The sequence below is a fragment of the Pantherophis guttatus genome, chromosome 13 (genome assembly GCF_059756535.1).
Source record: "Pantherophis guttatus breed Tessera chromosome 13, ASM5975653v1, whole genome shotgun sequence".
In the NCBI taxonomy this organism is placed as follows: Eukaryota; Metazoa; Chordata; class Lepidosauria; order Squamata; family Colubridae; genus Pantherophis; species Pantherophis guttatus.
Window position 1 is genome coordinate 23,353,866 of NC_142075.1, and position 24,352 is coordinate 23,378,217.

At 45.7% G+C, this 24,352-nt stretch overlaps 1 protein-coding gene across 9 annotated transcripts in view; it reads right to left on the reverse strand.

Annotated features, from left to right (window-relative positions):
- The window catches only part of LINGO1 (leucine rich repeat and Ig domain containing 1), a 308,187-nt gene that overhangs the window by 80,750 nt on the left and 203,085 nt on the right, over positions 1-24,352 (reverse strand). For 4 of the 9 annotated variants that reach the window (XM_087878153.1, XM_087878154.1, XM_034409460.3 and 1 more), the window contains one exon: positions 4,572-4,832. The exons of the other annotated variants lie outside the window; for them this stretch is intronic. In XM_087878153.1, the coding sequence (XP_087734279.1) occupies positions 4,572-4,712 (141 nt within the window). In that variant the 5' untranslated portion in view covers positions 4,713-4,832. The remainder of the gene's footprint in view (positions 1-4,571; positions 4,833-24,352) is intronic. 9 annotated transcript variants of the gene reach the window in all.

The following is a 24,352-nucleotide window of genomic DNA, read 5'->3' on the forward strand; positions in this document are numbered from 1 at the left end:
GCCCTTCAAATATTGGCAGACTGCTATCATGTCAATCCCTAGTCCTTCTTTTCATTAAACTCGACATGTCCAATTCCCATAAACGCTCTTCATATGTTTTAGCCTCCAGCTCCTTGATCATTGCAACTCATTTTTGCTAATATATATATATATATATATATATATATATATATATATATATATATATATATATATATATATATATATATATATATATATATATATATATATATGAATGATTGCATTTGGCCCCAAGAACAGCCAACTTTCTGGATCTAGAAAAGCATTTGTTTAGCTTTATGTTAGATTTATTTATCATGCACAACTTGTCACCTTTTGAAAAGTACTCTTCTCAGGCTGTTCTTCCTACAGTTGAAATCTGACAAGTGGGAGACACTGCAAATGTCACTCTTAACAAGACGCCGCGTATGTGGTATGGATCTTGTGGCTGTGTTAGATCATTATTTCTGGAGATGCCCTTTGTATTCAAAGAAGAAAGAGAGAAAATGGCAGATCATTGGGAGTTAAAGTTAATATACTGGGCAATTTAAGAGGAGACAATCTGAGTTTTTTGTCCTTGGTGATCAATTCATTGAAGGGATCAATGATTCCTAGTTCTATCAAAACAAGGAAATTACCAAAGAACATCCTGCTACTAAATTAAAAGGCAGCCATTCTGAGTTTTTGTACCTGGGTGGGGGGGTGGGTGGGATGGGGATCTTGAATGCAAAGAAATGTACAAACATAGAACAGAAGTCTCCAAATTAAATGTTTCCTCCTATAATCCCTGGAAGCTTATTGCTGTTAGAGCAAAGGAGCACAGCTGGAAGGTTGTATGTTTCCTCCAATTCTTAAATAAATCCCCTGGATGTTTCCAAGGGCTGGTGTTAATCTGGAATTTTTAATGTGACAGAAGGAGAAGTTATTAAACAGAGGGGAAGGAATAATATCAGCCGAATGTAATTCATTTCCATTCTTTTCCATTTGAACTTTGAAAGTGGGTCAGGAGGGAACATTTCTCCTGGCTCTGCCCACTCCGGGGAGGGCAAAACTCTGCAGAAATTTTGCATGACCCTCCGCTTCCGTTGGAGACGCAATGGTTTTGACCTGTGCAGAATGCAGAATAACAGCCTGATAAGAGCCTGGTGGCGCAGCAGACTAATAGCCTGTTATTAACATTCAGCTGCCTGCAATTATTGCAAGTTCAAATCTCACCAGGCTCAAGGTTGACTCAGCCTTCCATCCTTTCTAAGGTAGGTAAATTGAGGACCCAGTTTGTGGGGGCAATAAGCTGACTTTGTATAAATATACAAAAGTATGAAGGCTGTTGCTTAACGCATTGTAAGCCGCCCTGAGTCTCCGGAGAAGGGCGGCATATAAATCAAATTTAAAAAAACAAAACAAAAAACAAAACAGAGTCGGAAGACATCTTGGAGGTCTTCTAGTCCAACCCCCTGTTCAAGTAGGAGACCCTAGACCCGTGATGGCGAACCTATGGCACACGGAGCCATATCGGTGGGCACGCAAGCGTTGCCCTAGTTCAGCTCTGGTGCACATGCGTGTGCTGGCCAGCTGATTTTCGGGCCTTCTGGGCCCACTGGAAGTCAGCAAATGGGACGTATCTGGCCTCTGGAGGGCCTCTGTGGGGGTGGGGAAGGCCATTTTCACCCTCCCCAGGCTCCTAGAAAAGTTCTGGAGACTGGAGAGAGTGAAAAACGGGCCTTCTGGACCCACTGGAAGTCAGCAAACGAGCCATTTCTGGCCTCTGGAGGGCTTCCAGGGTGGTGGGGAAGGCTGTTTTCGCCCTCCCCAGGCTCCAAGAAAGCTTCTGGAGATGAAACTCAAATATTTTAGCCACCTAATGAGAAGGAAGGACTCACTGGAGAAGAGCCTAATGCTGGGAAAGATTGAGGGCAAAAGAAGAAGGGGACGGCAGAGATCGAGGTGGCTGGATGGAGACACTGAAGAAGTCGGCATGAGATTAAATGGACTCCAGAGGATGGTAGAGGACAGGAAGGCCTGGAGGAACGTGGTCCATGGGGTCGCGATGGGTCGGACACAACTTCGCAACTAACAACAACAGTTTGGTACTCAACTTCTTTGAAACTCATTGAATTTGGTACTCAGCACATTTTGATGTGAAAATTTTGTCCCGGTACTCATTGTTTGTTTGGTACTCAATGCATAAGTTAGAACTTGTTGGTGTCAGCTGCCTTCTGACTCACTACATTATTCCTTATGGGGAAAAATTGTTTGGTACTCATCGTTTTCGGTACTCATCACACCTCCCGGAACCAACTAACGACGAGTACTGTGGAACCACTGTAAGTTGAGAAATACCTGAATATTCGAGCCATATGAACAAAACCTTGAAATGAAGGTAGATTACAATCTGGCACTAGGGAACTCTGGGTGCAGCCTTCCCACAAGACTGGGATTTGTAGCTCAGATTAACTTAGATGAGCGCTTAACTTAGTAAAAGTCAGCTTCTTAAATTAAAAGAATGAGGCTTACTGGTAAAACCCAAAGTCTGAATTATAGGATCACAGAGCTGGAAGAAGACATTTGGGTCATTGGTTAAATTGCTTTGTTCCTTCCATTTACATCAAACTCCACTTCTGGAGACTCTCCTTGACAGGTGGGTATCAGTTTCCGCTTGAAACAAATCCTACAGCTCAGCTCTTCAGCTATTCTTAGTACGGAGGTTTTTCTTACTGTGCAAATAGGATCTGCCCTCCTGTCACTTAAGGCCATTATTCTGGATGTCCAAGATTCTGGGATGATGGAGAACTGGTTGCTGCCTTCTTCTGTTAGACATGCCTTTGAGGAGTTGAAGGATACAACGACAATCATATCCCACTTTTGCCTTCTTTTCACAAGGTTATGCATACCTTCTGTCCAGTGGTGAAATCGCCTTTCACCTTTCAGCCCCAATCCAGGAGCCCTCCCTCCCACATGCTGGGGTAGACCAGGTGTCTCGATAAAAAACCACTTAATCTCTCCCTTGGCTCAAGATGATGAAGGGAGGAGAACTTGTGGCTCAGAGGTTAATACAACGGTAAAACATGCAGGCGGCCCAAGTTCAAATCCAAGTAAGGGTATGGCTAACAGATGAGAGCTAAATAGCTTGAAATAGATCTATACTAGTCTCCCTTTATTTATCAGCAAAATATAATACATATATGTATGTATGTATGTATGTATGTATGTATGTATGTATGTATGTATAGTATATATAAATGGTATAGCTCTGTTATTCGGTAATTCTGTTATATATATATATATATATATATATATATATATATATATATATATATATATATATATATTTAGCTTTATTGATTAACCTATAGGCCATATCAAAATACAAGGTTCAGACCCATATCATTGGTGCCGAAAAGTTTCGCCATCATGGTCTAGATGCTTCATAGCCCATGGGCCCTGTTCTACTAAAATATAGTTCTATTTACTCTGCCTTTTCCGTGGCACTCATTTCTTTAGGTTTCGAGACAGTTCAAAAGGGCACAGAGAACAAGCCAGAATAGAGAGCGGAAGAACGCAGATAAAATGAGCTGTTAGAGGGAAACTCTCCCAGGAGAAGAGACAAAATGCGATTTTGGAGCCGTTGATGTGATTATGCTCGCTCGCATTTCCCAGTTATGCAGGTAACTTAATCAAGGCCACGGAGTCACCGTTATATCAAGCAGCCTCAAGATGAAAGCGTAGACTTGCCAGTATTCTGGGTGAAGTTTGTGTTTGGGGAAAATATTGCTTGGTTCCCGAAGTGGAGAAATGTTCATTTAAAATGCTGCTAGTTATGTTGCATAGGCAACTCACCTGACTGGGATTTACAGTCAGCCCTTGATTTGCAATCATTGGTTTAGCAACCGTTCAAAGTTACAGTGGTCCTGAATTACAATTGGCCCTCACGCTTACTGTATGTTTTTATATTTGAATATTGAATTTTATGTGTTTTTTATCGTTGTGAGCTGCCCTGAGTCCTTTGGGAGAGAGGGCGGCATACAAGTTTAATAAAATAAAATAAATAAATAAATAAATAAATAATGACTGCTGCAGCATTTCCCACAGTCGCACGATCAAAATCCAGGGCTTGACAACTTGGAATGAATTTGTGATGGTTGCAGCTTTCCAAGGCCACGTCATCGTGACCTTCCCAGCTGGCTTTGGACAAACAAAGTCAATGGGGGAAGCCGGGTTCGCCTAATGACTATGTGACTCACTTAACAACTGCACTTAATTGCTTAACAATTGCGGCACAATTGCTTAACAATTGCGGCAAAAAAGGTTGTAATGCTGGGCATGAGTCTCTTTACAACTATCTTGTGGAGAAGGATGAGGTTGAGAAGAAGAAGAAAAGGAGGAGAAGAAGAAGGAGGCAAAAAGAAGGAGGAGGACGAGGAGGAGGAGAAGGAGGAGGAGGAGGAGAAGAAAAGGAGAAGAAGGAGAAAAGGAGGAGAAGAAGAAGGAGGCAAAAAGGAGGAGGAGGAGGAGGAGGAGGAGAAGAAGAGGAAGAAGAAGAAGAAGAATCTGATGGCAGATCTGTTCCTTACTTTCTGGTGGACACGCTTACAGTCTTGTTGTTCCCTCTTCCCACATTTCTGCCACGTTGTCGCTTTTCCATCTCTTGGCTGGGTTATTAGCTTTACAGCCATTGTCTTGGATGTGAGCAGCTCTGGTGCTTCAAGGGACATATTTCTTTCCTGACAATTTCGTAGATCTTCTGCTGTATGAAACTGACACTACAATTATTAGGTTTTACAGCTTCGCCTCATCTTTATTCAAAGAAAACATACACAGCTTTTGCTGGGGCTCTACAATGAAAGAGAGAAAGAGAGAGAGAGGGAGAGAAGGAGGGAGGGAGGGAGGGAGAGAGAGAGAGAGGTAGGTTAGATGTAGATGTTCCTGTACACAATGCCAGCTATTGTGTAGAACAGGGCTAGGGACGGACATACACACATACACCACCCATATTATCTATCTATCTATCTATCTATCTATCTATCTATCTATCTATCTATCTATCTATCTATCTATCTATCTATCTATCATCTATCTATCTATCTATCTATCTATCTATCTATCTATCTATCTATCTTATCTATCTATCTATCTATCTATCTATCCATCCATCTATCTATCTATCTATCTATCTATCTATCAATCTATCTATCCATCTATCCTGTTTCCCCGAAAATAAGACATCCCCTGATAATAAATCCAATCGGGCTTTTGAGCGCATGCGCTAAAATAAGCCTTCCACCAAAAATAAGCCCTCCCCAAAAATAAGCCCTCCCCAAAAATATTTAAACACAGAGCTGGAAATCAGGTAAGACGGCAAGAAGAGCCCCATCTTGCTCCACATGTCCCAAAAATAAACCAAGCGTTTATTTCGGGGTTCAAAAAATGTAAGACAGGGTCTTATTTTTGGGGAAACACGGTATCTATCTGTCTGTCTGTCTATCTCATCTGTCTCTATTTATCTCTTTCTCATCTATCTCTTTCTATCTGTCTATCTATCTATCTATCTATCTATCTATCTATCTATCTATCTATCATCTATCATCAATCTGTCATCTATCTATATCTACTGTATATCTATATCATCCATCCATCTTCTCTCATCATGTTTGCCTATCACCTACCTACCTACCTACCTACCTACCTACCTACCTATCCAATCTCCATCTCCATCTCCATCTCCATCTCCATCCTCCCTCCCTCCCTCCCTCCCTCCCTCCCTCCCTCTCTCTCTCTCTCTCTCACACACACACACAATTTACATCTGTCTAACCCACAGCTCTGGGAATTCCTAGCACTCTGCCATGCAAATCCTTACCTGGGTCTGATTCTGCTTAGCTTTCTAAGATCAGCCAACTCTAGCTAGGTGCTGCCACCAGCTGTAGGCTGAAGGTAAAACCTTCTCCCCCAGTCAGATTTGATTCATGTGAATTCCTGATAACTTCATAAAGACATCCATCTACGGTCACAATATACAGTCCTTTTCACTAGGGAGATATTTTTTGCTGCCAAAATAATGAGCACCCATCACTCCAGAAGGCAGGCTATTCCACTGACTAATTGTTCACACCATCGGGACATTTCTCTTTGGTTCTGGGTAGGATCTCCCTATGAGGAGCTTCCACCCATTTCTTCTTCTCCTGCCTTCAGGTGCTCTGGAGAATAAATTGCCCCACTTCTACCCTGTGATAGTCCTTCAAGTATTGGAAGACTGCTACCATATCACTCCTAATCCTGCTCTTCGTTAGGCTAAACATACCTAGATTAACAGAGGTGGAAGGGACATTGGAGGTCATCTAGTCCAACCCCCCGCCCAAGCAGGAGACCCTACACCATCTCTGACAGATAGCAGTCCAGTCTCTTCTTGAAAGCTTCCAGGGATGAAGCTCCCACAACTTCCAAAAGCAACTTCTGTTCCATGGGTTGATTGTTCTCACTGTCAGAAAATTTCTCCTTATTTCCAGGTTGAATCTCTTCTTGATCAGTTTCCATCCATTGTTCCTTGTCTGGCCTTCGGGTGCTGTGGAGGATAGCTTGACCCCCTTCCTCTCTGGGGCAGCCCCTCAAATACTGGAAGACTGCTGCCGTGTCTCCCCTGGTCCTTCTCTTCACTAGACTAGCCAGGCCCAGTTCCTGCAAATGTTCATCGTAAGTTTTCACCTCCAGCCCCCTAATCAGTGGTGGGTTGCCCCTGGTTCGGACTGGTTTGCAAGAACCGGTAATAAAACCAGCGGGAGGCTCCGCCCACTGACCGAGACATCATCATAGGTGATCTGCGCATGTGCAGAAGAGTGCGTGTGTGCGCGATGCGAACCGGTAGTAAAGATAAGTAGAACCCACCCCTGCCCCTAATCATCTTGGTTGCTCTTCTCTGCACTCTTTCCAGAGTCTCAATATCTTTTTTATAGTGTGGTAACCAAAATGCAGAATTCTAGGTGTGGTCTTACTAAGGCTTTAGAGAGTGGCATTAATACCTCTGTTGATCTTGACTGTATCCCTCTGTTAATGCAATTTAGGATTGCATTGGCTTTTTTGGCTGCCGCCGCACACGGCTGGCTCATATTGAATTGGTTGTCCACTAAGACTCCGAGATTCCTCTCACAGTTATTACCTTGTTTCCTTCTCCCTTCATCATACTCATGGCTTGCACGCCCAGAGAAATGGATGACTTGAGTGGCTTCAAATATGGCCGCACACTCCTTGCATACAAAGCTGAACCTCATGTGGGGAGCCCATCAAGCTGCCCAGCTGGACAAAGACTTATCTGCTGCCTCTCTGGTGTTAGTTACATGTTGACTTTATGGATCATAGCTAGTCGAGGGTGATTGGGTCCGTGCTTTTGGGGGGGTTAATTGCACATTAAGCATCTGCTGGTGTGCCAGCGAAACTGCCTTCGTTCCGGGCAATTAATGCTACCTGAGTTTGGCCATTAGAAGGTTTTATGCTGGGATCCACAGGTAACCGAGAAGTCAGGGGGAAAATGGCTCGCTGGTGTCTTTCCCGCATTAGGGCAGCCACTGCTGACAATAGAAAGCAGATGTAGAAGATGGAAATTGCTTCCTAGCTGGCACATCTGAGAAATGCATTTGCTTGGCAGGGGTGAAATAAAGAGCAGCGGAGAGTCGTGCAAAGTAGCTTCATTAGAAGTCTGGCTAAGAACGAAATTTTGCTGGCTGGAGTCAACAGCATCTCTGGAATACAGCCTGGTGCTGACATAAGATTCCTAGAAGGTTCAGGATGGAGAGCATGGGGCCACAGGAGGATTTGGAGATCTGGAAGAACATCCTGAAGGAGTCGCTGATGTCTTCTCCTCTGGGTTCAAAGGCAGCCCTTCTTGTTTTCCTCCCAGGGTAGAACTGTGATCAGATTTCCTGGTCAAACAATTGGGTCACCAAATCCAATTGTTGCTTTCCCCTTTGTTTGATGGCAGGGTTATTCGGATCAAGGATGGGCCCCTTAGGATCTTCCTTAGTCAACAGTTATACTGTGTTTTAAGATAGCTCGTTTTCTTCCCTGTCTTGTAGCACATAAGACCCACCACCAAGATTCTAGCTTTTCACAAGAGCTGCTGTGGATGTGGTCGGAGTGGGCATACCAAGCAAATCTGCTTGGAGTTTTGGACGATATTTAATAGATCCTTCCTGCCTCCCTGTTGGCGAACTCCCAGTTAAAGTGGAAGGAGGAGTCAAGCGAGGGCCTAGTTTGGAATCCTTGCGCAGCCACAAGCAGCATCAGCTTGATCTCCTCCAAGATCCCTGAAGCTTTATCTGGCCATTCCCAGGGAAAGGCAAGCAGCCTGAGTAGATTCTTGTAACATAAACAGCAGGTAATAAAGTTACTGATTTTCATTATTCGCACACTGGCTCTAGTTGCTGGCACCGAGTTGCATGAAACCAGCAGCAAATCACAGCGCAACGAAGACACGACAGCCCATTGGGGACCAATGTCCTACTAGAAGGGTTGGTCTTAAAAAGACTTCTTCCTGTCACTGCCTGCCATAGCAGCGATGACACCTGCTCAGCTACAAATCATTTCCAAGGCTGGCACTTGTCTCTGGCACTGAGATTGAAAAGGCAGGACAAAAGGGGAGAGTGTTCATTTGACAGGAGTCCAACATTTGGAGACATTTCAGCAAGGCTTGGCCAGATGCTGGGAGCAGGGCTCTGTGGCACTTTCTGTCCCTGCACTGGGGCATCTGCATGCAATATGGAGAACAAACGGAACAAAAAACCCCCAACAACAACGACTGAACAAAACTGTTCTCGGCCTCTCTCTCTTCTGCCTCCCCTCTCCCCTTTCCATCCTCTGCATTTGAACAATCCCAGCAGGGCAAACAAAGGAGATAAAAAGAGCTTTTCCTGCCTGGTTTTTCGTGCAGAACGATAGAGGTGAGAAGACAACAAGAAAAATGGCGACAAGGGCATCGTTGGCAGGGAGGCAGGGTAGCCCTGTAGGAATACAGGCTACAATCGGGACCAGAAAGTCCATTGCTGACCGAGGAGGCCAATTTTACAATCTTTTTTTTTTTTTTTGGCACCATCGTCAAATGAATAACTATAGTCATTAAATGAATCACACAGTTATTAAGCGAATTTGGCTCCTCCACATTGGCTTTCCTCGGAAGCTCTCTGGTAAGGCTGCAAACAGCCATCACATTAACCCCCAGGATACAGCAATTATTATAAATACAAACTGGTTGCCATGTGCCAAAATTGTAGTTGCATGACAGTAGGGATGTTGTGATGGTCATAAGGCCAAGGACTAGTCATAAATCACCTTTTTTAGGGCTGGGATAACATCAAGCCGTCTTTTTTTAAAAAAATTCATTTCTCAATCGAGCCTGGTGTTTCTTAACAGTCTCCGAGTAATAACCAGATTGCGCCCTGCTCAGCTTTGCCCGTTCAAGCCAAGACAGACGAGTCCTTTGATAAATTGGGTTTCTTTTATTTATAGAGCCCCATTTGCCGCCTCCTTCCTCTTTCTTGTCAAAGCTTCATGCGCAAATTGGGCGCAGAAGTTTCAGCCTGACATCAAAGATGGCTCTTTCGAGTTAAAGGGAATTGTTGAATAAGTAGAATAAGTAGCATCCGTTTGATTGTTCTATCAGATGGGGCATTTTGCTCCCACCATGTCAGCAGTATAAGTGTCTTACACTGGCCCAACTCAGAGGAAATAACTCATTACTCAACGCGGTACTGAACCTGGGCCTGGTGGCTCAGCAGACTAAAAGCATTGTGATTAACACCAGCTGTCTGCAATTACTGTAAGTTCGAACCTCACCAGGCTCAAGGTTGACTCAGCCTTCCATCCTTTCTAAGGTAGGTAAAATGAGGACCCAGTTTGTGGGGGCAATAAGCTGACTTTGTATAAATATACAAAAGGATGAAGGCTATTGCTTAACGCATTGTAAGCCGCCCTGAGTCTCCGGAGAAGGGCAGCATATAAATCAAATTAAAAAAAAAAAAAAAAAACTTCATCCACGGTTATCACTGCCTTAACAAGGAAATTGGATTTTGATTAAGAGCAATGCATCAGTCAGGATGACAAACCCTGGGTATAAAGCAGTGGTGAAATCCAAAATTTTTCCCTACCAGTTCTGTCAGCGTGGCTTGGTGGGTGTGGCTTGGCTTGGTGGCAGTGGTGAAATTCAAATTTTTTTATTACCGGTTCTGTGGGTGTGGCTTGGTGGGCGTGGTGTGGCTTGGTGGGCGTGGCAGGGGAAGGATACTGCAAAATCCCCATTTCCACCCCACTCCAGGGGGAAGGATACTGCAAAATCTCCATTCCCACCCCACTCTGGGGCCAGCCAGGGGTGGTATTTGCCGGTTCTCCAAACTACTCCAAATTTCCACTACCGGTTCTCCAGAACCTGTTAGAACCTGCTGGATTTCACCCCTGGTATAAAGATAACTTATGGGTTCCCACCTGGTTCTGCTGTGTTCCAGGCCCTGCGCAACAAAAAAGGCACATCAAACTTTCCCATCAGAATTCACATGGCATCTTGAGCCATCAAGGAGACCCAAAAACCCATGGCTCTTTGGCCTAATCAAACTTAGCAGGTGATATGAACATACTTCCTAGATCTTTAAGTATCTTGGTTAGATGTGTCACGTTGAGTAGTCCTGATGATGGTTGATGTGAACATTCAGGCACTGTCCTCCCTGGTTAGGTTTCAACGAAAGGAATATTTGCTGTGACACGGCCTTCCCGGTTGTACGAACGATCCACAAAGTCCTGGGCTCACTTGCTCCTCACTTCCTAAATGCAACCGTCAACCATGAAGTTGGCCGAACTGTGGCCATTTTCTTTTGGTTGTTTTTCTCTAGGGAGGTTTCTCTTCTCATGGCTTCGGGGCTGACACAGCCTTGGAGCAAGAGGGCCAGGGAGTGGGGGTGTAGAGGTAGCTGGGGTGTTGTAGCAGGGGTGAAATGCTCCCAGTTCGGCCCGTTTCGGCCGAACCGGTAGCAATGATGGCCAGTGGTTTGGAGAACCAGTAGCGATGGGAGCTCGAGGCTCCACCCACCCAGTCATTGTTACTTCCTGGTTTTAACCTGTTTTTTACCCTCTGTGCATGCGTAGAAGGGTTTGCACATGCGCAGACAGTCGCCGTGTAAGCCTGTGACGAGCATGTACTTCTGAACCAGTAGGGAAGGTAAGTAGATTTCAACCCTGTGTTGTAGTCTAAATAAAATTCTTTCCCCTAGGAATCAAGGACGTTGGGGCAAGTGTTCGAAAGGTGGAGACTTGAGGTCACCTAGCAACTGGGCTGCATGCTGATTGGACCATGTGACTGGAGACTCTGGGGGGGTGGGAAGTGACAAAGTTTTATTTTTAATTGGGTGTAAAACCGGCGGCAATTTAGAGCCGGTTTTCCACCAAGTCTGTGCCAATTTGCTATGTCCCAATAAAATGTTCTTTGAGGAAATTGCTTGCCTCGGAGTTTTTATTGAATGGGATGTATTACCTGGAACCTTGACAGCAACATTACTAGGAGGTGAACGCAGTAGGAGAGATTATAGGTAAAATACCAAGAACAAACGATCAACACAGTTGAGATTTCCAAAGATACAGGACCAATCCAACCCCCTTTTCTTTCTGGGTCACGTCTCCATTTTCCTTCCAAATTTCTCATCACCTGGTCCCAATCCTGAGCTGGAAAATATGGTAGACCTTCTAAGGAAGGACTCGGCTTCCATGCATCTTGGGTAACCTGAGACCCATCTGAAGTGAACGATGGATGTTACTCGGGTAACCCAGATGTTCCCAGCCAAGATAGCACAGCCCTCAAACGTTCTCAGGCACAATTTATTATTTCCCTCTACCTGCAGATTGGGAAAAAAAAAAACCTGCTTTAATGATAATTGTACAGCCTCCGTATTTACAGAAAGCAGCTAATCCGCCACTACCCAGTGTGTGAAGCTATAAATATGGATTCTGCGTGTGTGTGTAAGGCTGTGGTGTGTTCCCAATTCTCTTAGGCAGTGTGAAACTTAATCTAAGCAGGTGATTGCAGCACAGACGGCCTGTGGAATGCCAAAAAGGACTGGCCATTGGACAGATTCACCACAAGGCCCCTTAAATGAATTTTTGAGTGCCAAATGAACTCGGCGGGATGAATACAATTTGATCCTTAAATGAGAGATCTGGATATGGTATTGACCTCTGAGGAGAGACTACTCATTTGCAGCTTTCCATTCTGTAGGTTAACTTGGACTCCTGCCTGGACCTTCCTAACCTCACCCCTCATGCTAGCCACATAGGCAGAACACGCGTGTTTTCGAAGCCCCGGAGGACAAAAAGCTAGCCACAATGCTGTCTCTTGCTTGTTTGTATACAAGAAAAAAAAATCTGCAAGTTTTTCACTGTAACAACATTGCCAAAAAGGCATTAAGGCTTGTTCACCTAATCTTGTGTAGCTTCTTCTCTGGTAATATTATTCTACTAACTAGAGCATACAAAACCTTTGCCAGACCAATTCTTGAATACAGCTCATCTGTCTGGAACCCGCTCTGCATATCGGATGTAAATACAATTGAGAGAGTCCAGGGATATTTTACGAGAAGAGTCCTCCATTCTTCTACCCACAATAAAATCCCTTATGCCACCAGACTTCAAATTTTGGGCTTAGACAACTTAGAACTACGCCGCCTTTGGTCTGACCTAAGCTTAGTACACAAAATTATCTGCTACAATGTCCTACCTGACAATGACAACTTCAGCTTCAACTGCAACAATACACGAGCACACAACAGATACAAACTCAAGGTGAACCGCTCCAAACTCGATTGCAGAAAATATGACATTGACCACAGAGTGGTCAATGCCTGGAATGCACTACCTGACTCTGGGGTTTCTTCCCCAAACCCCCAAAACTTTAACTTTAAACTGTCTACTGTTGACCTCATCCCATTCCTAAGAGGTCTACGCAAACACATGCACGTGCATTCCGGTTTGGGCACTCGGTGCCGAAAAGGTTTGCCATCACTGAACTAGGCTCTCTCTGTGTTTGTGTGTGTGTTTACATGCACCAGCTCACCCCCACTGAGCTACCTATTATATACTTTTTATTCTTTTGGCTATTCTGGTCTCCCCCGTCCGTATCTCATCAAAGAAGATGGATCAGTTTCATTTTTCATTTCATCTTTTTCAATAAAATGTCATCTTCCTTCTATCCTGTCCAGGCCAAATGCAATAAATACAGTTATTTCCAGCCCAGGAAGGATTCGGCATGTCCCTGGTGAGGACTCCATTAAAAGACCGAATAAAGCACAGAGGGGGTCACTTGAGGTCAACTTTGAAAAACCGGAGACCCAGGCTAGATTTTATTTTTCCCAGAGTGATGATGCAAATCACAAAACTCGGTTTCATTTTCCCCACACACATTGGAGGGTTTGGAGTTTTGAAGGTTTGAAGAATCAGGAGGCCGTGAGTTCGATCCTCAGTAGAGGCAGATATTTCTCTCTCTGGGCATGTTGAGAATAGATCTGCTGAATATAACTCCGCATTGGCAACAGGAAGGGCATCCTGTCATTAAAACACTCCGCTAGCTCCATTCCGTTGCCCCGACTCCACCCCGCAAGGGATGATGGGGTCATTAAATGAAGAAAATGATGATGATGATTGGAAGGTTTGGAGTTTCCAACACTGTTGCAGAGGCCATCAGGGGCCACAAAACGTGCCAAGCATTGTGTGGCACCTCCAGGGCAAACACATCAGTTATCTTTTGTGGATCACGGTTGAGCTCATCAAAAGCACGTGATGAATTGAGCTGTGGATGATGGAAACGTAAACCATTTTCAATTTGTTAGCTGCTACGTGGCCTCCAGGATTTTTGGCTCGCTTCCCAAATTTGCATTTTTGACAACTCAATGCTTTTCTGTCACGTTGACTAAATGTGGACGAACCTGATTAGCATTCAACAACGTCTCCTGTTTCCTTCAGTTCCATAACTCTTGGAATCGGAGAGAGTCATATCTTTGGGACCTTGCTTTGCAATCTCTACCTCAGCTTAAAGAGTTTCATCCCAGGACAGGAGTGGGCAAGTAGGGCACCTTTATTTATTTATTATTTATTTATTTATTAAATTTATATACCGCCCTATTCCTAAGGGACTCAGGGCGGTGAACAGCGAACGATAAAAATACATGTAATACAAACGTTAATAAAAAAAACCAATTAAAATATACTAAACACTCTGGTCCTTATGACCCGTGGATGATGGTGAACTTGGCTTGATAGATCCAGAAAGTTCTGAGGCCTCTAATTTTTCTCAAGGAGGCCTCCAAAAACGGAGTGTTTTCTCTTGGAGACACCTACCATTCTTCTTCTTCTTCTTCTTGTGCCATATCCGTCATCGGACGTTGGCGATCGTGTTGGCGATCCTATTTTTATCCGCAGCTGCATGAAAAAGGGCTGCTGAGTTTTGACAAAACCGGTCCCTTAGATTTTGAATACATGAGGTTCTTCTTACACCTGGACCTCATTTGCCTTTAATCTTTCCCTGGAGGATTAAATGGAGGATGCCGTATTTTTCCGGGTGTCCGAAATATTCTAACTTTCGCTTTTTAATGGCTTTGATGCAGGGGTGAAATCCAAAATTTTTTTCTACTGGTTCTGTGGGCATGGCTTGGTGGGCCTGGCAGGGGAAGGATATTGCAAAATCTCCATTCCCACCTCACTCCAGGGGAAGGATACTGCAAAATCTATATTCCCTCCCCTCCTGGGGGAAGGATATTGCAAAATTTCCATTCCCACCCTACTCTGGGACCAGCCAGAGGTAGTATTTGCCGGTTCTCTGAACTACTCAAAATTTCCGCTACCAGTTCTGCAGAACCTGTTAGAACCTGCTGGATTTCACCCCTGCTTTGATGGTTTCCCTTGGCTTTCCCAGGCGGCTTATCACCTCCTCATTTCTGATTTTGATTCTGACACCTACCATGGCTCCTGCCATTTTCAAACTTCTTTCAACCAGCTCTTCTTTGGTAGTTTGAGTGGGAAGCTAGAGAGCCTTGGTTCCTTCCTTAAAACCCACACCCTTAGAAAGTGGAGCTGCCATCCACGTCAGCAAATGTTCTGCTGGGAAGTGGTAGCTGGGAGTTAAATTTTTTCAGGTTAGTGGAGACGGGAGATTTTTACTACCTTTTATCCCCAAGCTGTTAAATATGTATGGAAGTGGCCATACCAGAGATGTACTTAAATCACTGCCGAAGTGGAATTTTAAATCCCCCTCTTTTTTCTCCCCCTCTAACGATGGAATGTATTTTTTCCTCCATATCTCCAGGTGATATATACCTCCAAAGAGACGTCAGAGAATGGAAGAAACGTTCGACTTTGAAGTATCCTCCTTTGCACCTGCCACACAAAATGCTGCTCTTGTCTGGAATCCAGCTAAAAGGCAAGGCAGATCACGAGAACTCCATCCCCGTTATGGCTCGATCTGCCCAGGAACAAAGCGCGGCACCAGGAAGTAGCGGCCAGGTGGCTTATGGGTCAAAAAGGGTTGGCAGAAGAAGAAAACAGGTGAAATCCAAGAGTGGAATTCTTTCTTGCCCTTCCTTTTTTTAAAATGGCAAACTTACAAGGTGAATCGACTCCTGGAGGTTCGGCAGGGTTCGTGCAATCCTCTAGCCAAAGATCGCCGGGATTCAGCGAACCCCCAAATGCCACCCCTGGCTGGCCACGCCCACCCTGCCCCTCCTACCCCACCCCGCCCCTCCCAGGAATCTCCACGCGGCCCGTTCATCATTCCAGGTAAGTGAAGGGGCTGCACGGAGAGTCTGGGAGGGCAAAAAAACGGGCCTACCGGAGCAGTGGTGGGTTGCCCCGGTTCACACTGGTTCTATAGAACTGGTAGTAAAACCGGTGAGAGGCTCCGCCCACCAATCCCGACATCATCAGAATGCTTCTGCGCATGTGCAGAAGAATACGTGTGCACGCGAACCCCATTGCGAACCGATAGTAAAGATAAGTAGAACCCACCCCTGTACTGGAGGTTCTAGAAGTCCGGCACCGGGCATGTTTCCAGCCTCCGGACCGTAGGGGAAGCTGTTTTTGCCCTCCTGGAGGCTGGAGGGAACCCTCCAGAGGCTGGGGAGGATGAAAAATGTCCCCCCGCATGATGCAGGCAGCTGACTAGGCCATGCCCACCATGGCCACGCCGACCCAGCAACGGGGCAGCAAACCCATTGCTATAGGATCTCAAGCCCCCCCCCCCCAGGTGAATCCTTGTACAACACTGCCCAAACCAACTCATGGATCATCCGTGCAGGAGGAGAGACCCAGGAGTGCCACTGAAGGCAAGTCCATCCAGGGGAAAAGAAAATAAAACTTTTCAGAAGAGGAGAAGTTTGGGAAACCAGTCTGCTAATCTCCAAGCCATTAGAACAGATTTGTCCTCACCGGCACACCTACACACTCCTTGGCATTCATCTGCGTTTGGACTAGCTGGATTGTTAAATGGGACGCCCACACATCCTGTGCCACCTCCCTGCTTGGTATCTGCCAGCATTTGTTACGCGGCGTGCTTCCATTCACACTCGCTAATGCACACGCCTCCCCCCCCCCTTATGCTCAGCCCCAGAAACATGGATCTCGTTTCTACCTATAAGAGTTCACCGGATCGGGCAGATTTAGAATTAAGGAGATCTGGGGACGTCTACGGAGATTCTCGGTCCTCCAGGACCTGGTTGTTCCAAAGGTGCTTTTTCAAGAGGGAACTGGACTTTCTCGCTTTTTCTTTGAAGACGTTTTACTTTTCCTCCCAGAAACTCCTTCAGTCCTGTAGCTTAAAGGCTAGCTCGCTTACGAACTGAAGAAGCTTCTGGAATGAGGAGCGAAACCTCTTCAAGGAAAAACCAAGGAAGTCCAGTTGACCCCTTAAAAAAAACCTTTGGGACAACCATGACCTGGAGGACTGAGAACCTCCGTAGATATTTAGCTATATGCCCTTTGCAGTGGTGGGTTTCAAAATTTTTTACTACCGGTTCTGTGGGTGTGGCTTGGTAGGCGTGGCGTGGCTTGGTGGGCGTGGCAGGACTACCTGTATTTAATGAAAGTGACATCGGAGGGAGAGAGAAGGTGGAATATTTGTGGGGATGGAACTTGACTTTGGCTGCTGGAGACGAAGCCAGAGCTGCGGGCGACAACTGCTCTTCCATCCATTGAATTCTTGCATTGGTTCGCCAGAGATTAATTTTAATAAGCTGGCTTTAATAGCCGGTTTAATTTTAATATGAACCTTGCAATTCAGCCAGGTGGAAGGCGAAACTGGAAACCTCAAGCCAAGTTGAGCAATGAAGGTTTCTAAGCCTGGATATTGATGTTAACTTCTCCAGAGGATGATCCACCGAGATGATATTAAAAGGTAAGATAGAGAGGACAGAATAGTGAAGGTTAGAATATAATAGAATAACAGAGTTGGAAGGGACCTTGGAGGTCTTCTAGTCCAACCCCCTGCTTAGGCAGGAAACCCTACATCACTTCAGACAAATGGTTGTCCAACCTCTTCTTAAAAACTTCCAGTGTTGGAGCATCCACAACTTCTGGTGGCAAGTTGTTCCACTGGTTAATTGTTCTCACAGTCAGGAAATTTCTCCTTAGTTCTAAGTTGCTTCTCTCCTTGATGAGTTTCCACCCATTGCTTCATGTCCTGCCCTCAGGTGCTTTGGAGAATAGCTTGACCCCCTTCTCTTTGTGGAAGACCCTCAAATATTGGAAGACTGCTATCATATCACCCCTAGTCCTTCTTTTCATCAAACTAGACATACCCACAGAGGTGGGTTTCATCAGGTTCTGACCAGTTCTGGAGAACTGGTAGCGGAAATTTTGAGTAGTTTGGAGAACCGGTAATACCACCTCTGACTGGCCCCCTCCCCATCTATTCTCTGCCTCCCGAGTCCCAGCTGATTGGGAGGAAATGGGTATTTTGCAGCAACCTTCCCCTGGAGTGGGGGGTGTGGGGGAATGGAGATTTTACAGTATCCTTTATATGGTTTATATGGTTCTTCAATGTAACGAAAAATCTCTCCAATTCTGTGGTCTGTCAACTCGGAAGTATTCAATATTCATTGCATGCGATTCTCCGTTTCTTTCTTAGAAACAGACAATTTTTAAACCGAGTAGCCTGCAGGGAAAATATATTTAAAATGGTCTTCTTAAACCATTTAAGTCGCAGGGACGTTTCTCCCAGAAAAGCATTCTTGCTGTTTATGAATACTCACAGAAATATTAATATCGCACAGTTTTGGTTATTGTCTTAGGCAGGGGTGAAATCCAGCAGGTTCTGACAGGTTCTGGAGAACCGGTAGCAGAAATTTTGAGCAGTTCGGAGAACTGGCAAATACCACTTCTGGCTGGTCCCAGAGTGGGGTGGGAATGGGGATTTTGCAATAACCTTCCCCCAGGAGTGGAGAGGGAATGGAGATTTTGCAGTATCCTTCCCCTGCCACGCCCACCAAGCCATGCCCACAGAACCGGTAGTAAAAAAATTTGGATTTCACCACTGGTCTTAGGGCAAAAGACACCTCAAATGACACATGTAGACTTTTATCCCTGTCAATTTCTGCCCAATTTCCTCCTCTGCAATCTTAGGGAAGCAGAGGGAATTTCAAAACAAAAACACAAATAAAAATGCTTATGCATCAACCCTTTTTCTGGAACTCCTTTCAAACGGAGAGAAAACGCTTGGTAACTTTTTGAAGTGTTGTCGGAATATTTACTTTTGTAATTTTCCCCTCCCTTGTTTTTCCCTTTAGTGTGGCTTAACACCTAACAGTGTGTCGGGAGAGAAGGGAGGAAGAGGAAGATTCCGGTCTCACCGATTAATTACAATTACTCACCAAATTATAAGCGATGCCACCCTCCCTTCCTCTTTCCCATTCTTCTCCCCTGCCAAATCCACTCCAAAGTAGACCAGGGAGGGGGAAAAAAAAGGAATAGGAGAAAAGAAAGAAAAAAGTGCATTATTTTGTCAGCAAAAATCCCTTTCGCAGAGGCTGAATTATATTTAATGCACGGAAACCAACATTATGCAAAAAGCACGGAGGGAAAAAAAAAGATAACCATTGCAGCCTGACCCAGAGCCATTGGGCTCCTACTGTTATTAATCCTGAGTGACTTCAATTAGCTGTAAAATAGCTCTGAATACGGAGGGCAAAGATGTTCTGCCTGGATGATGGGAGATTACAGTTAATCTGCCCTTGTGGTTTCCAGGAGCAGTTAAACAACTTCCCAGAGGAATCCGCCTTGAGCAGGAAAATCAAGATGGACTCCCGAGACCCCTTAAAGGAGGAACGCATCGACTCTGGCAGGAGATTTTGTGGCTAACGTGGACCTCAACCGATGTATAGAGGGTCATCCTGAGATAGCAGTGTGCAGCTATAGGTCTCCTTTTCCTCCTCCTCCTCCTCCTCCTCCTCCTCCTCCTCCTCCTCCTCCTCCTCCTCCTCCTCCTCCTCCTCCTCCTCCTCCTCCCTTTCCCTCTTCTTCTTCCTCCTCCTCCTCCTCCTTTTCCTCCTTCTCCTTCTCCCGTCCTCCTCCTCTTCTCATCTACCTCCTCCTCCTCATCTATCACCTCTTCCTCCTTCTCCCTCTCCCTTTTCTCCTCCTCCTCCTCCATCTCTTTCTTCTCTTTCTTCTCCCTTTTCCTCTTCTTCCTCTTCTTCCTCCTCCTCCCTCTCCTCCTCCTCTTCCCCCTCCTCATCTATATCCTCCTTCTCCCTCTCCTTCTCCCTCATCTCCTCCTCCTCTTTGTCTTCCTTCTCTTCTTCCTCCTCCTCATCTATCTCCTCCTCCTCCTCCTCCTCATCTATCTCCTTCTTCTCCTTCTCTTCCTTCTCCCTTTCCCTCTTCTTCCTCTTCTTCTTCTTCCTCCTCCTCCCTCTCCTTCTCCCTCCCCTTCCTACTTCCTCTTCTCTTCGTCTTCCTTCTCTTCCTCCTGCTCCTCCTCCTCTATCTCCTCCTCCCCTTTCCCTCCTCCCCCTCCCCCCTTTGTCCTTTTTCTCCCCCCTTCCTTTTTGAATAATCACTGAAAAGAGGCCATCGGTAGCCACAGCCTACCTGTCCTCCATTCTTGGAGCACTAATGGAAGGGGGAAACACCCCCCCCCCATTTCTGATTTTGGATAACGGAGGTTGGGAAAGAGACAGGTGGGAGAATCCCTGGGTTTATGGACAGGAAGGCCTGGAGGAACACTGTCCAATGGGATCGCGATGGGTCAGACACAACTTCGCGACCAACAACAACGACATAAACTGCCGTTTCCCATACGACATGAAACTCAGGGTAATGCGGTGACCCCGAAGCCTTCTTGGAGGAAACAAGGACTCCGATCGGTAAACAAGGTATTTAAAAATATCAAAAGCACACCTTCCCCGCCTCCCTCACACTCTTAAGTGACTCAAGGAAGGTGTTAGGAAAGTCACTCTCTCTGCCGAGATGTCAGATTGACACCATTTGCTGGAGAAGACCGGAGCAAAGCACATCAAGAATCCCTCGTGTGTGCTTCTCTTTGCACTGGGGCTACACATTAAAAGCTTTTCAATTGGCTGCAGAGACCCTTTGATGTGCATCTTCTAATTCTCGCCCGAGTTCCCTTGCTTTGCTGCCTTCATCCTGGCCCGAAACGGCTCTTGAAAAAATGTCGAAGTGGCCCTGCCCTCTCCAGGCTCAATGGTGCCATGGAGGACCTTCCAAGGCCACCTGGACGTGCCCGGAAGATGCCTCTCTACTGAGCCAACGAGCAAAGTCCTTCTCCAAACGATCAGGGCCTCAACGCTCCCCCTTCGGAAACTCAGGCCTTCCATCAAGGCTTTGGGAAAAACCCTTGCACGGAAGACAATCCTATTTTCTTTTCCCTCCCTTCTCTTGCATCTTTGGCGCTAATTAGTAGATTGCAAACCTCTGGGGAGAGAGAACGTGCTACGATATCTCCCAGGGATTTATGTTTACATTCTTTGCAAAGAGTCCCATTCACAGATAACTGCTACCATTAATTTAACTGCGGCGTGTTTGAATGCACAGCCGAACACCAATTGTATCTACTATCTGCAAGCTTGGGGAAAGTGAAGGAATGCCACTCCGTGCCTGCCTTTAAATAAGCTTGCCCTAATTTGCGAAGTCCCAATCAATGGATAGGTCAGGAGGCAGCTGTTTGTCAGACAAGGCATCTCTTTGGATTTTGGGACATGCTTTGGGGAGCTTCTGGAGCTACGGGGTGGGGTGAGGGACACCGTCCCTGCTTTTAAAGGGAAGAGGGTGGGGATTCCTGGTTTGGTTATGCTTTGACATTATCTTGCTGTGATGGCAATCCTCATGGAGGTCAACCACTCTGCATGCCTCAGCTTGGATAATGCTCGGGTCGACATTGAGGAAAGGAAGATGAAAAAGGAAAAGGAGGAAAGGAAACAAGAGGGAGGGAGACGGGAAGAGGAAAAGGGAAGAGAAGGGGAGGGTAGGATAGGAAAGGTGCCATGAGCCGAAGTGGTGCAGTGGTTAGAGTACAGTACTGCAGCTACTTCAGCTGACTGCTAGTTCAGCAGATCAGCAGATCAAATCTCACCGGCTCAAGGTTGACTCAGCCTTCCATCCTTCTGAGGTGGGTAAAATGAGGACCCAGATTGTTGGGGGCAATATGCTATTTAGTATACTGTCTTCGGTGTAAGCCGCCCAGAGTCCTCGGAGAGTGGGCGGCATAGAAATATGACTAATAAAAATAAATAATAATAAAAAGGAAAGAAAGAGGAGGAAGGAGGAAGAGAAGGGAAGGAAGGAAGGAAGGAAAGAAAGAAGGGAGGAGGAAGGAAGGATAGATGGAAGAGAAGAGAGGGAAGGGGAAGGGAGGGGAAGGGAGTGTGGGGGGAGGTGAAGAAGGAGGGAAAGAAGGAAGGAAAGAAGAAAGAAGGGAGGAGAAGGAAGGAAGGAAGGAAGGAAGAAAGAAAGAAAGAAAGAAAGAAAGAAAGAAAGGAGGAAGGATAGATGGAAGGGAAGAGGGAAAGGAAGGGAGGGGAAGGGAAGGGAGTGTGGGCGGAGGTGGAGAAGGAGGGAAAAAAGGAAGGAAAGAAAGAAGGGAGGGAGGAGAAGGAAGGAAGAAAGAAAGAAAAAAAGAAAGAAAGAAAGAAAGGAGGAAGGATAGATGGAAGGGAAGAGGGAAAGGAAGGGAGGGGAAGGAAAGGGAGTGGGGGGTGGATAAGGAGGAGGAAGGAAGGAAGGAAGGAAGGAAGGAAGGAAGGAAGGAAGGAAGAAGAAACATCAGAGATGTTGGCTCCAAGCCAACTGCCTGAGATTTTCTTTCGTTCCCCCAAAGGAGCTCTAATGCCTTTGCTGGATGAACCTGTTTAAATGCCTCAATATTTAACTCTCATTCAACAGTTCCTCCTTCAGCCCCAGGAGAGATGGAACCGAAGGCACGTGCTTCCTTTTTTTCCCTCCCTCCTTTCTTTTTCTTTCTTTCGAGCTGCTGGCTTCAGAATTCTCCACTTGATGATTTCTCTCTTTTAAAATGCATCGCTTCCCCTTTTGAATGGAAAAGACTCTGAGTGGATGGCCCTGGGCGTGGGGGGCACATTTGTTGCATAAGAAAGGAGCCGGTGCTGATTTTGTAAGCCTCGCTTGAATCTCCGATCCCTGGGGGTGGGGGTGGGGTGGGGGTGGTGGAGAGGGGGGAATCTAAACAGCCCTCTACTTATTTAAATCCTAGCAAAAACCCCAAAAACCTCTGGCCTGAATTTGCATTTGGTTCTTTGCTGGTCCCCCTTGCTTGGGGTAATAGTAGAATTCCTATTTAATCCTCTTAATTTTAAACATTTGGTATTCACTTTTTAAAAATATCCTTTTATGGCATCGTCAGCGGCCTGGAGTTGCTGTGACAGTGAGGTGGCCAGCATAAAATTTTAATAAATAACTACATAAAATAAAGACATAATCGACCATAGAAACTCTCTTTTCCAGGTGCTCCAATTGAACCAATAAATAGGGAAGGGCAGAATTCACTAAGCGAGTGTCTCAACTGATTTGGGAAGAAGAAGCAGGAGGAGGGGGAAGAGGGAGAGGGAGAAGAAGAGGAGGAAGAAGAATAGGAGGAAGAAGAAGGAGAAGGAGGAGGAGGAAGAAGAAGAAGAAGAGGAGGAAGAAGAGGTGGAGGAGGCAGAGGAGGAAGGAGGAGAGGAAGATGAGGAAGAAGGAGAAGAGGAAGAAGAAGAGGAGGAAGAAGGAGGAGAAGGAGGAAGAGGAAGAGGAAGAAAAGGAGGAGGAAGAAGAGGTGAAGGAGGAGGAAGAGGAGGAAGGAGGAGAGGAAGATGAGGAAGAAAGAGAAGAGGAAGAAGAAGAGGAAAAAGAAGAAGAGGAGGAAGAAGGAGGAGAAGGAGGAAGAGGAAGAGGAAGAAAAGGAGGAGGAAGAAGAGGTGAAGGAGGAGGAAGAGGAGGAAGGAGGAGAGGAAGAGGAGGAGGAAGAGGAGGAGGAGGAAGAAGAGATGAAGAAGAAGAAGAAGAAGAAGAAGAAGAAGAAGAAGAAGAAGAAGAAGAAGAAGAAGAAGAAGAAGAAGAAGAAGAATGGGTGGCTCTAACATCCTAGCTTTTCCAAGCTGTTCTTCCCAGCACGGCTGGCTTTCAAAATGCCTTTTTTTAATTCTGCTTTTTCTGTTCCACCCACTCACAGGGTTTTTTTTTTCTTTTTTCTTTTTTGGGTCTTTCCTTCTGCCTGAGCTGCCATCCTTCTCCTCTCGCCCACTCGCCCAAACTCCCTCGGTGCTGCTATTGTCCAGGATGACATTAATAAGCTCCCTGAAAACAATGCAATTATGAATTATGCCTTTGTGGCGGTGGAATTACTAATTATTGCTCAGATAAATGGCGATATCATTGATGAAACGCAATACGATCGCTGCCTTTTGTTCATGTTTGTTTTATTTGGGGTTGAAAAGACCAGCCTCCTCGCTCCAGGATGCGGTGGAGGGAGGGAGAGCTGGAAGGCGTACTTCTGGCAGGCGCACCGAGAAGGCCTCGCAATTATTCCCAGGCTCGCTGAAAGTCTCTTGAAAAACCAAGATTTCGGGCCAACACCCTGTTCTTCGTTAATTCAATTTTAAGAAAATAAAATTAAAAAAATGTAAAAGGCACGTCAGGTTTGCCTCCTTTGCACGGAAGGGATATGAATAACGGCGTAAGAATATTGCCAAGACTTTTTATTAGATCTGAAAAGCCTTTTTTTGCCCACCAAGGAAACACAGAGAAACTGCTTTGAGAATTGCTCCTTGGGGAAAGCTTGCTAGGGAAGGAGATGGAGTTAAGCAGCCCTACGGGGCAACTCTGGAGTTGTGTG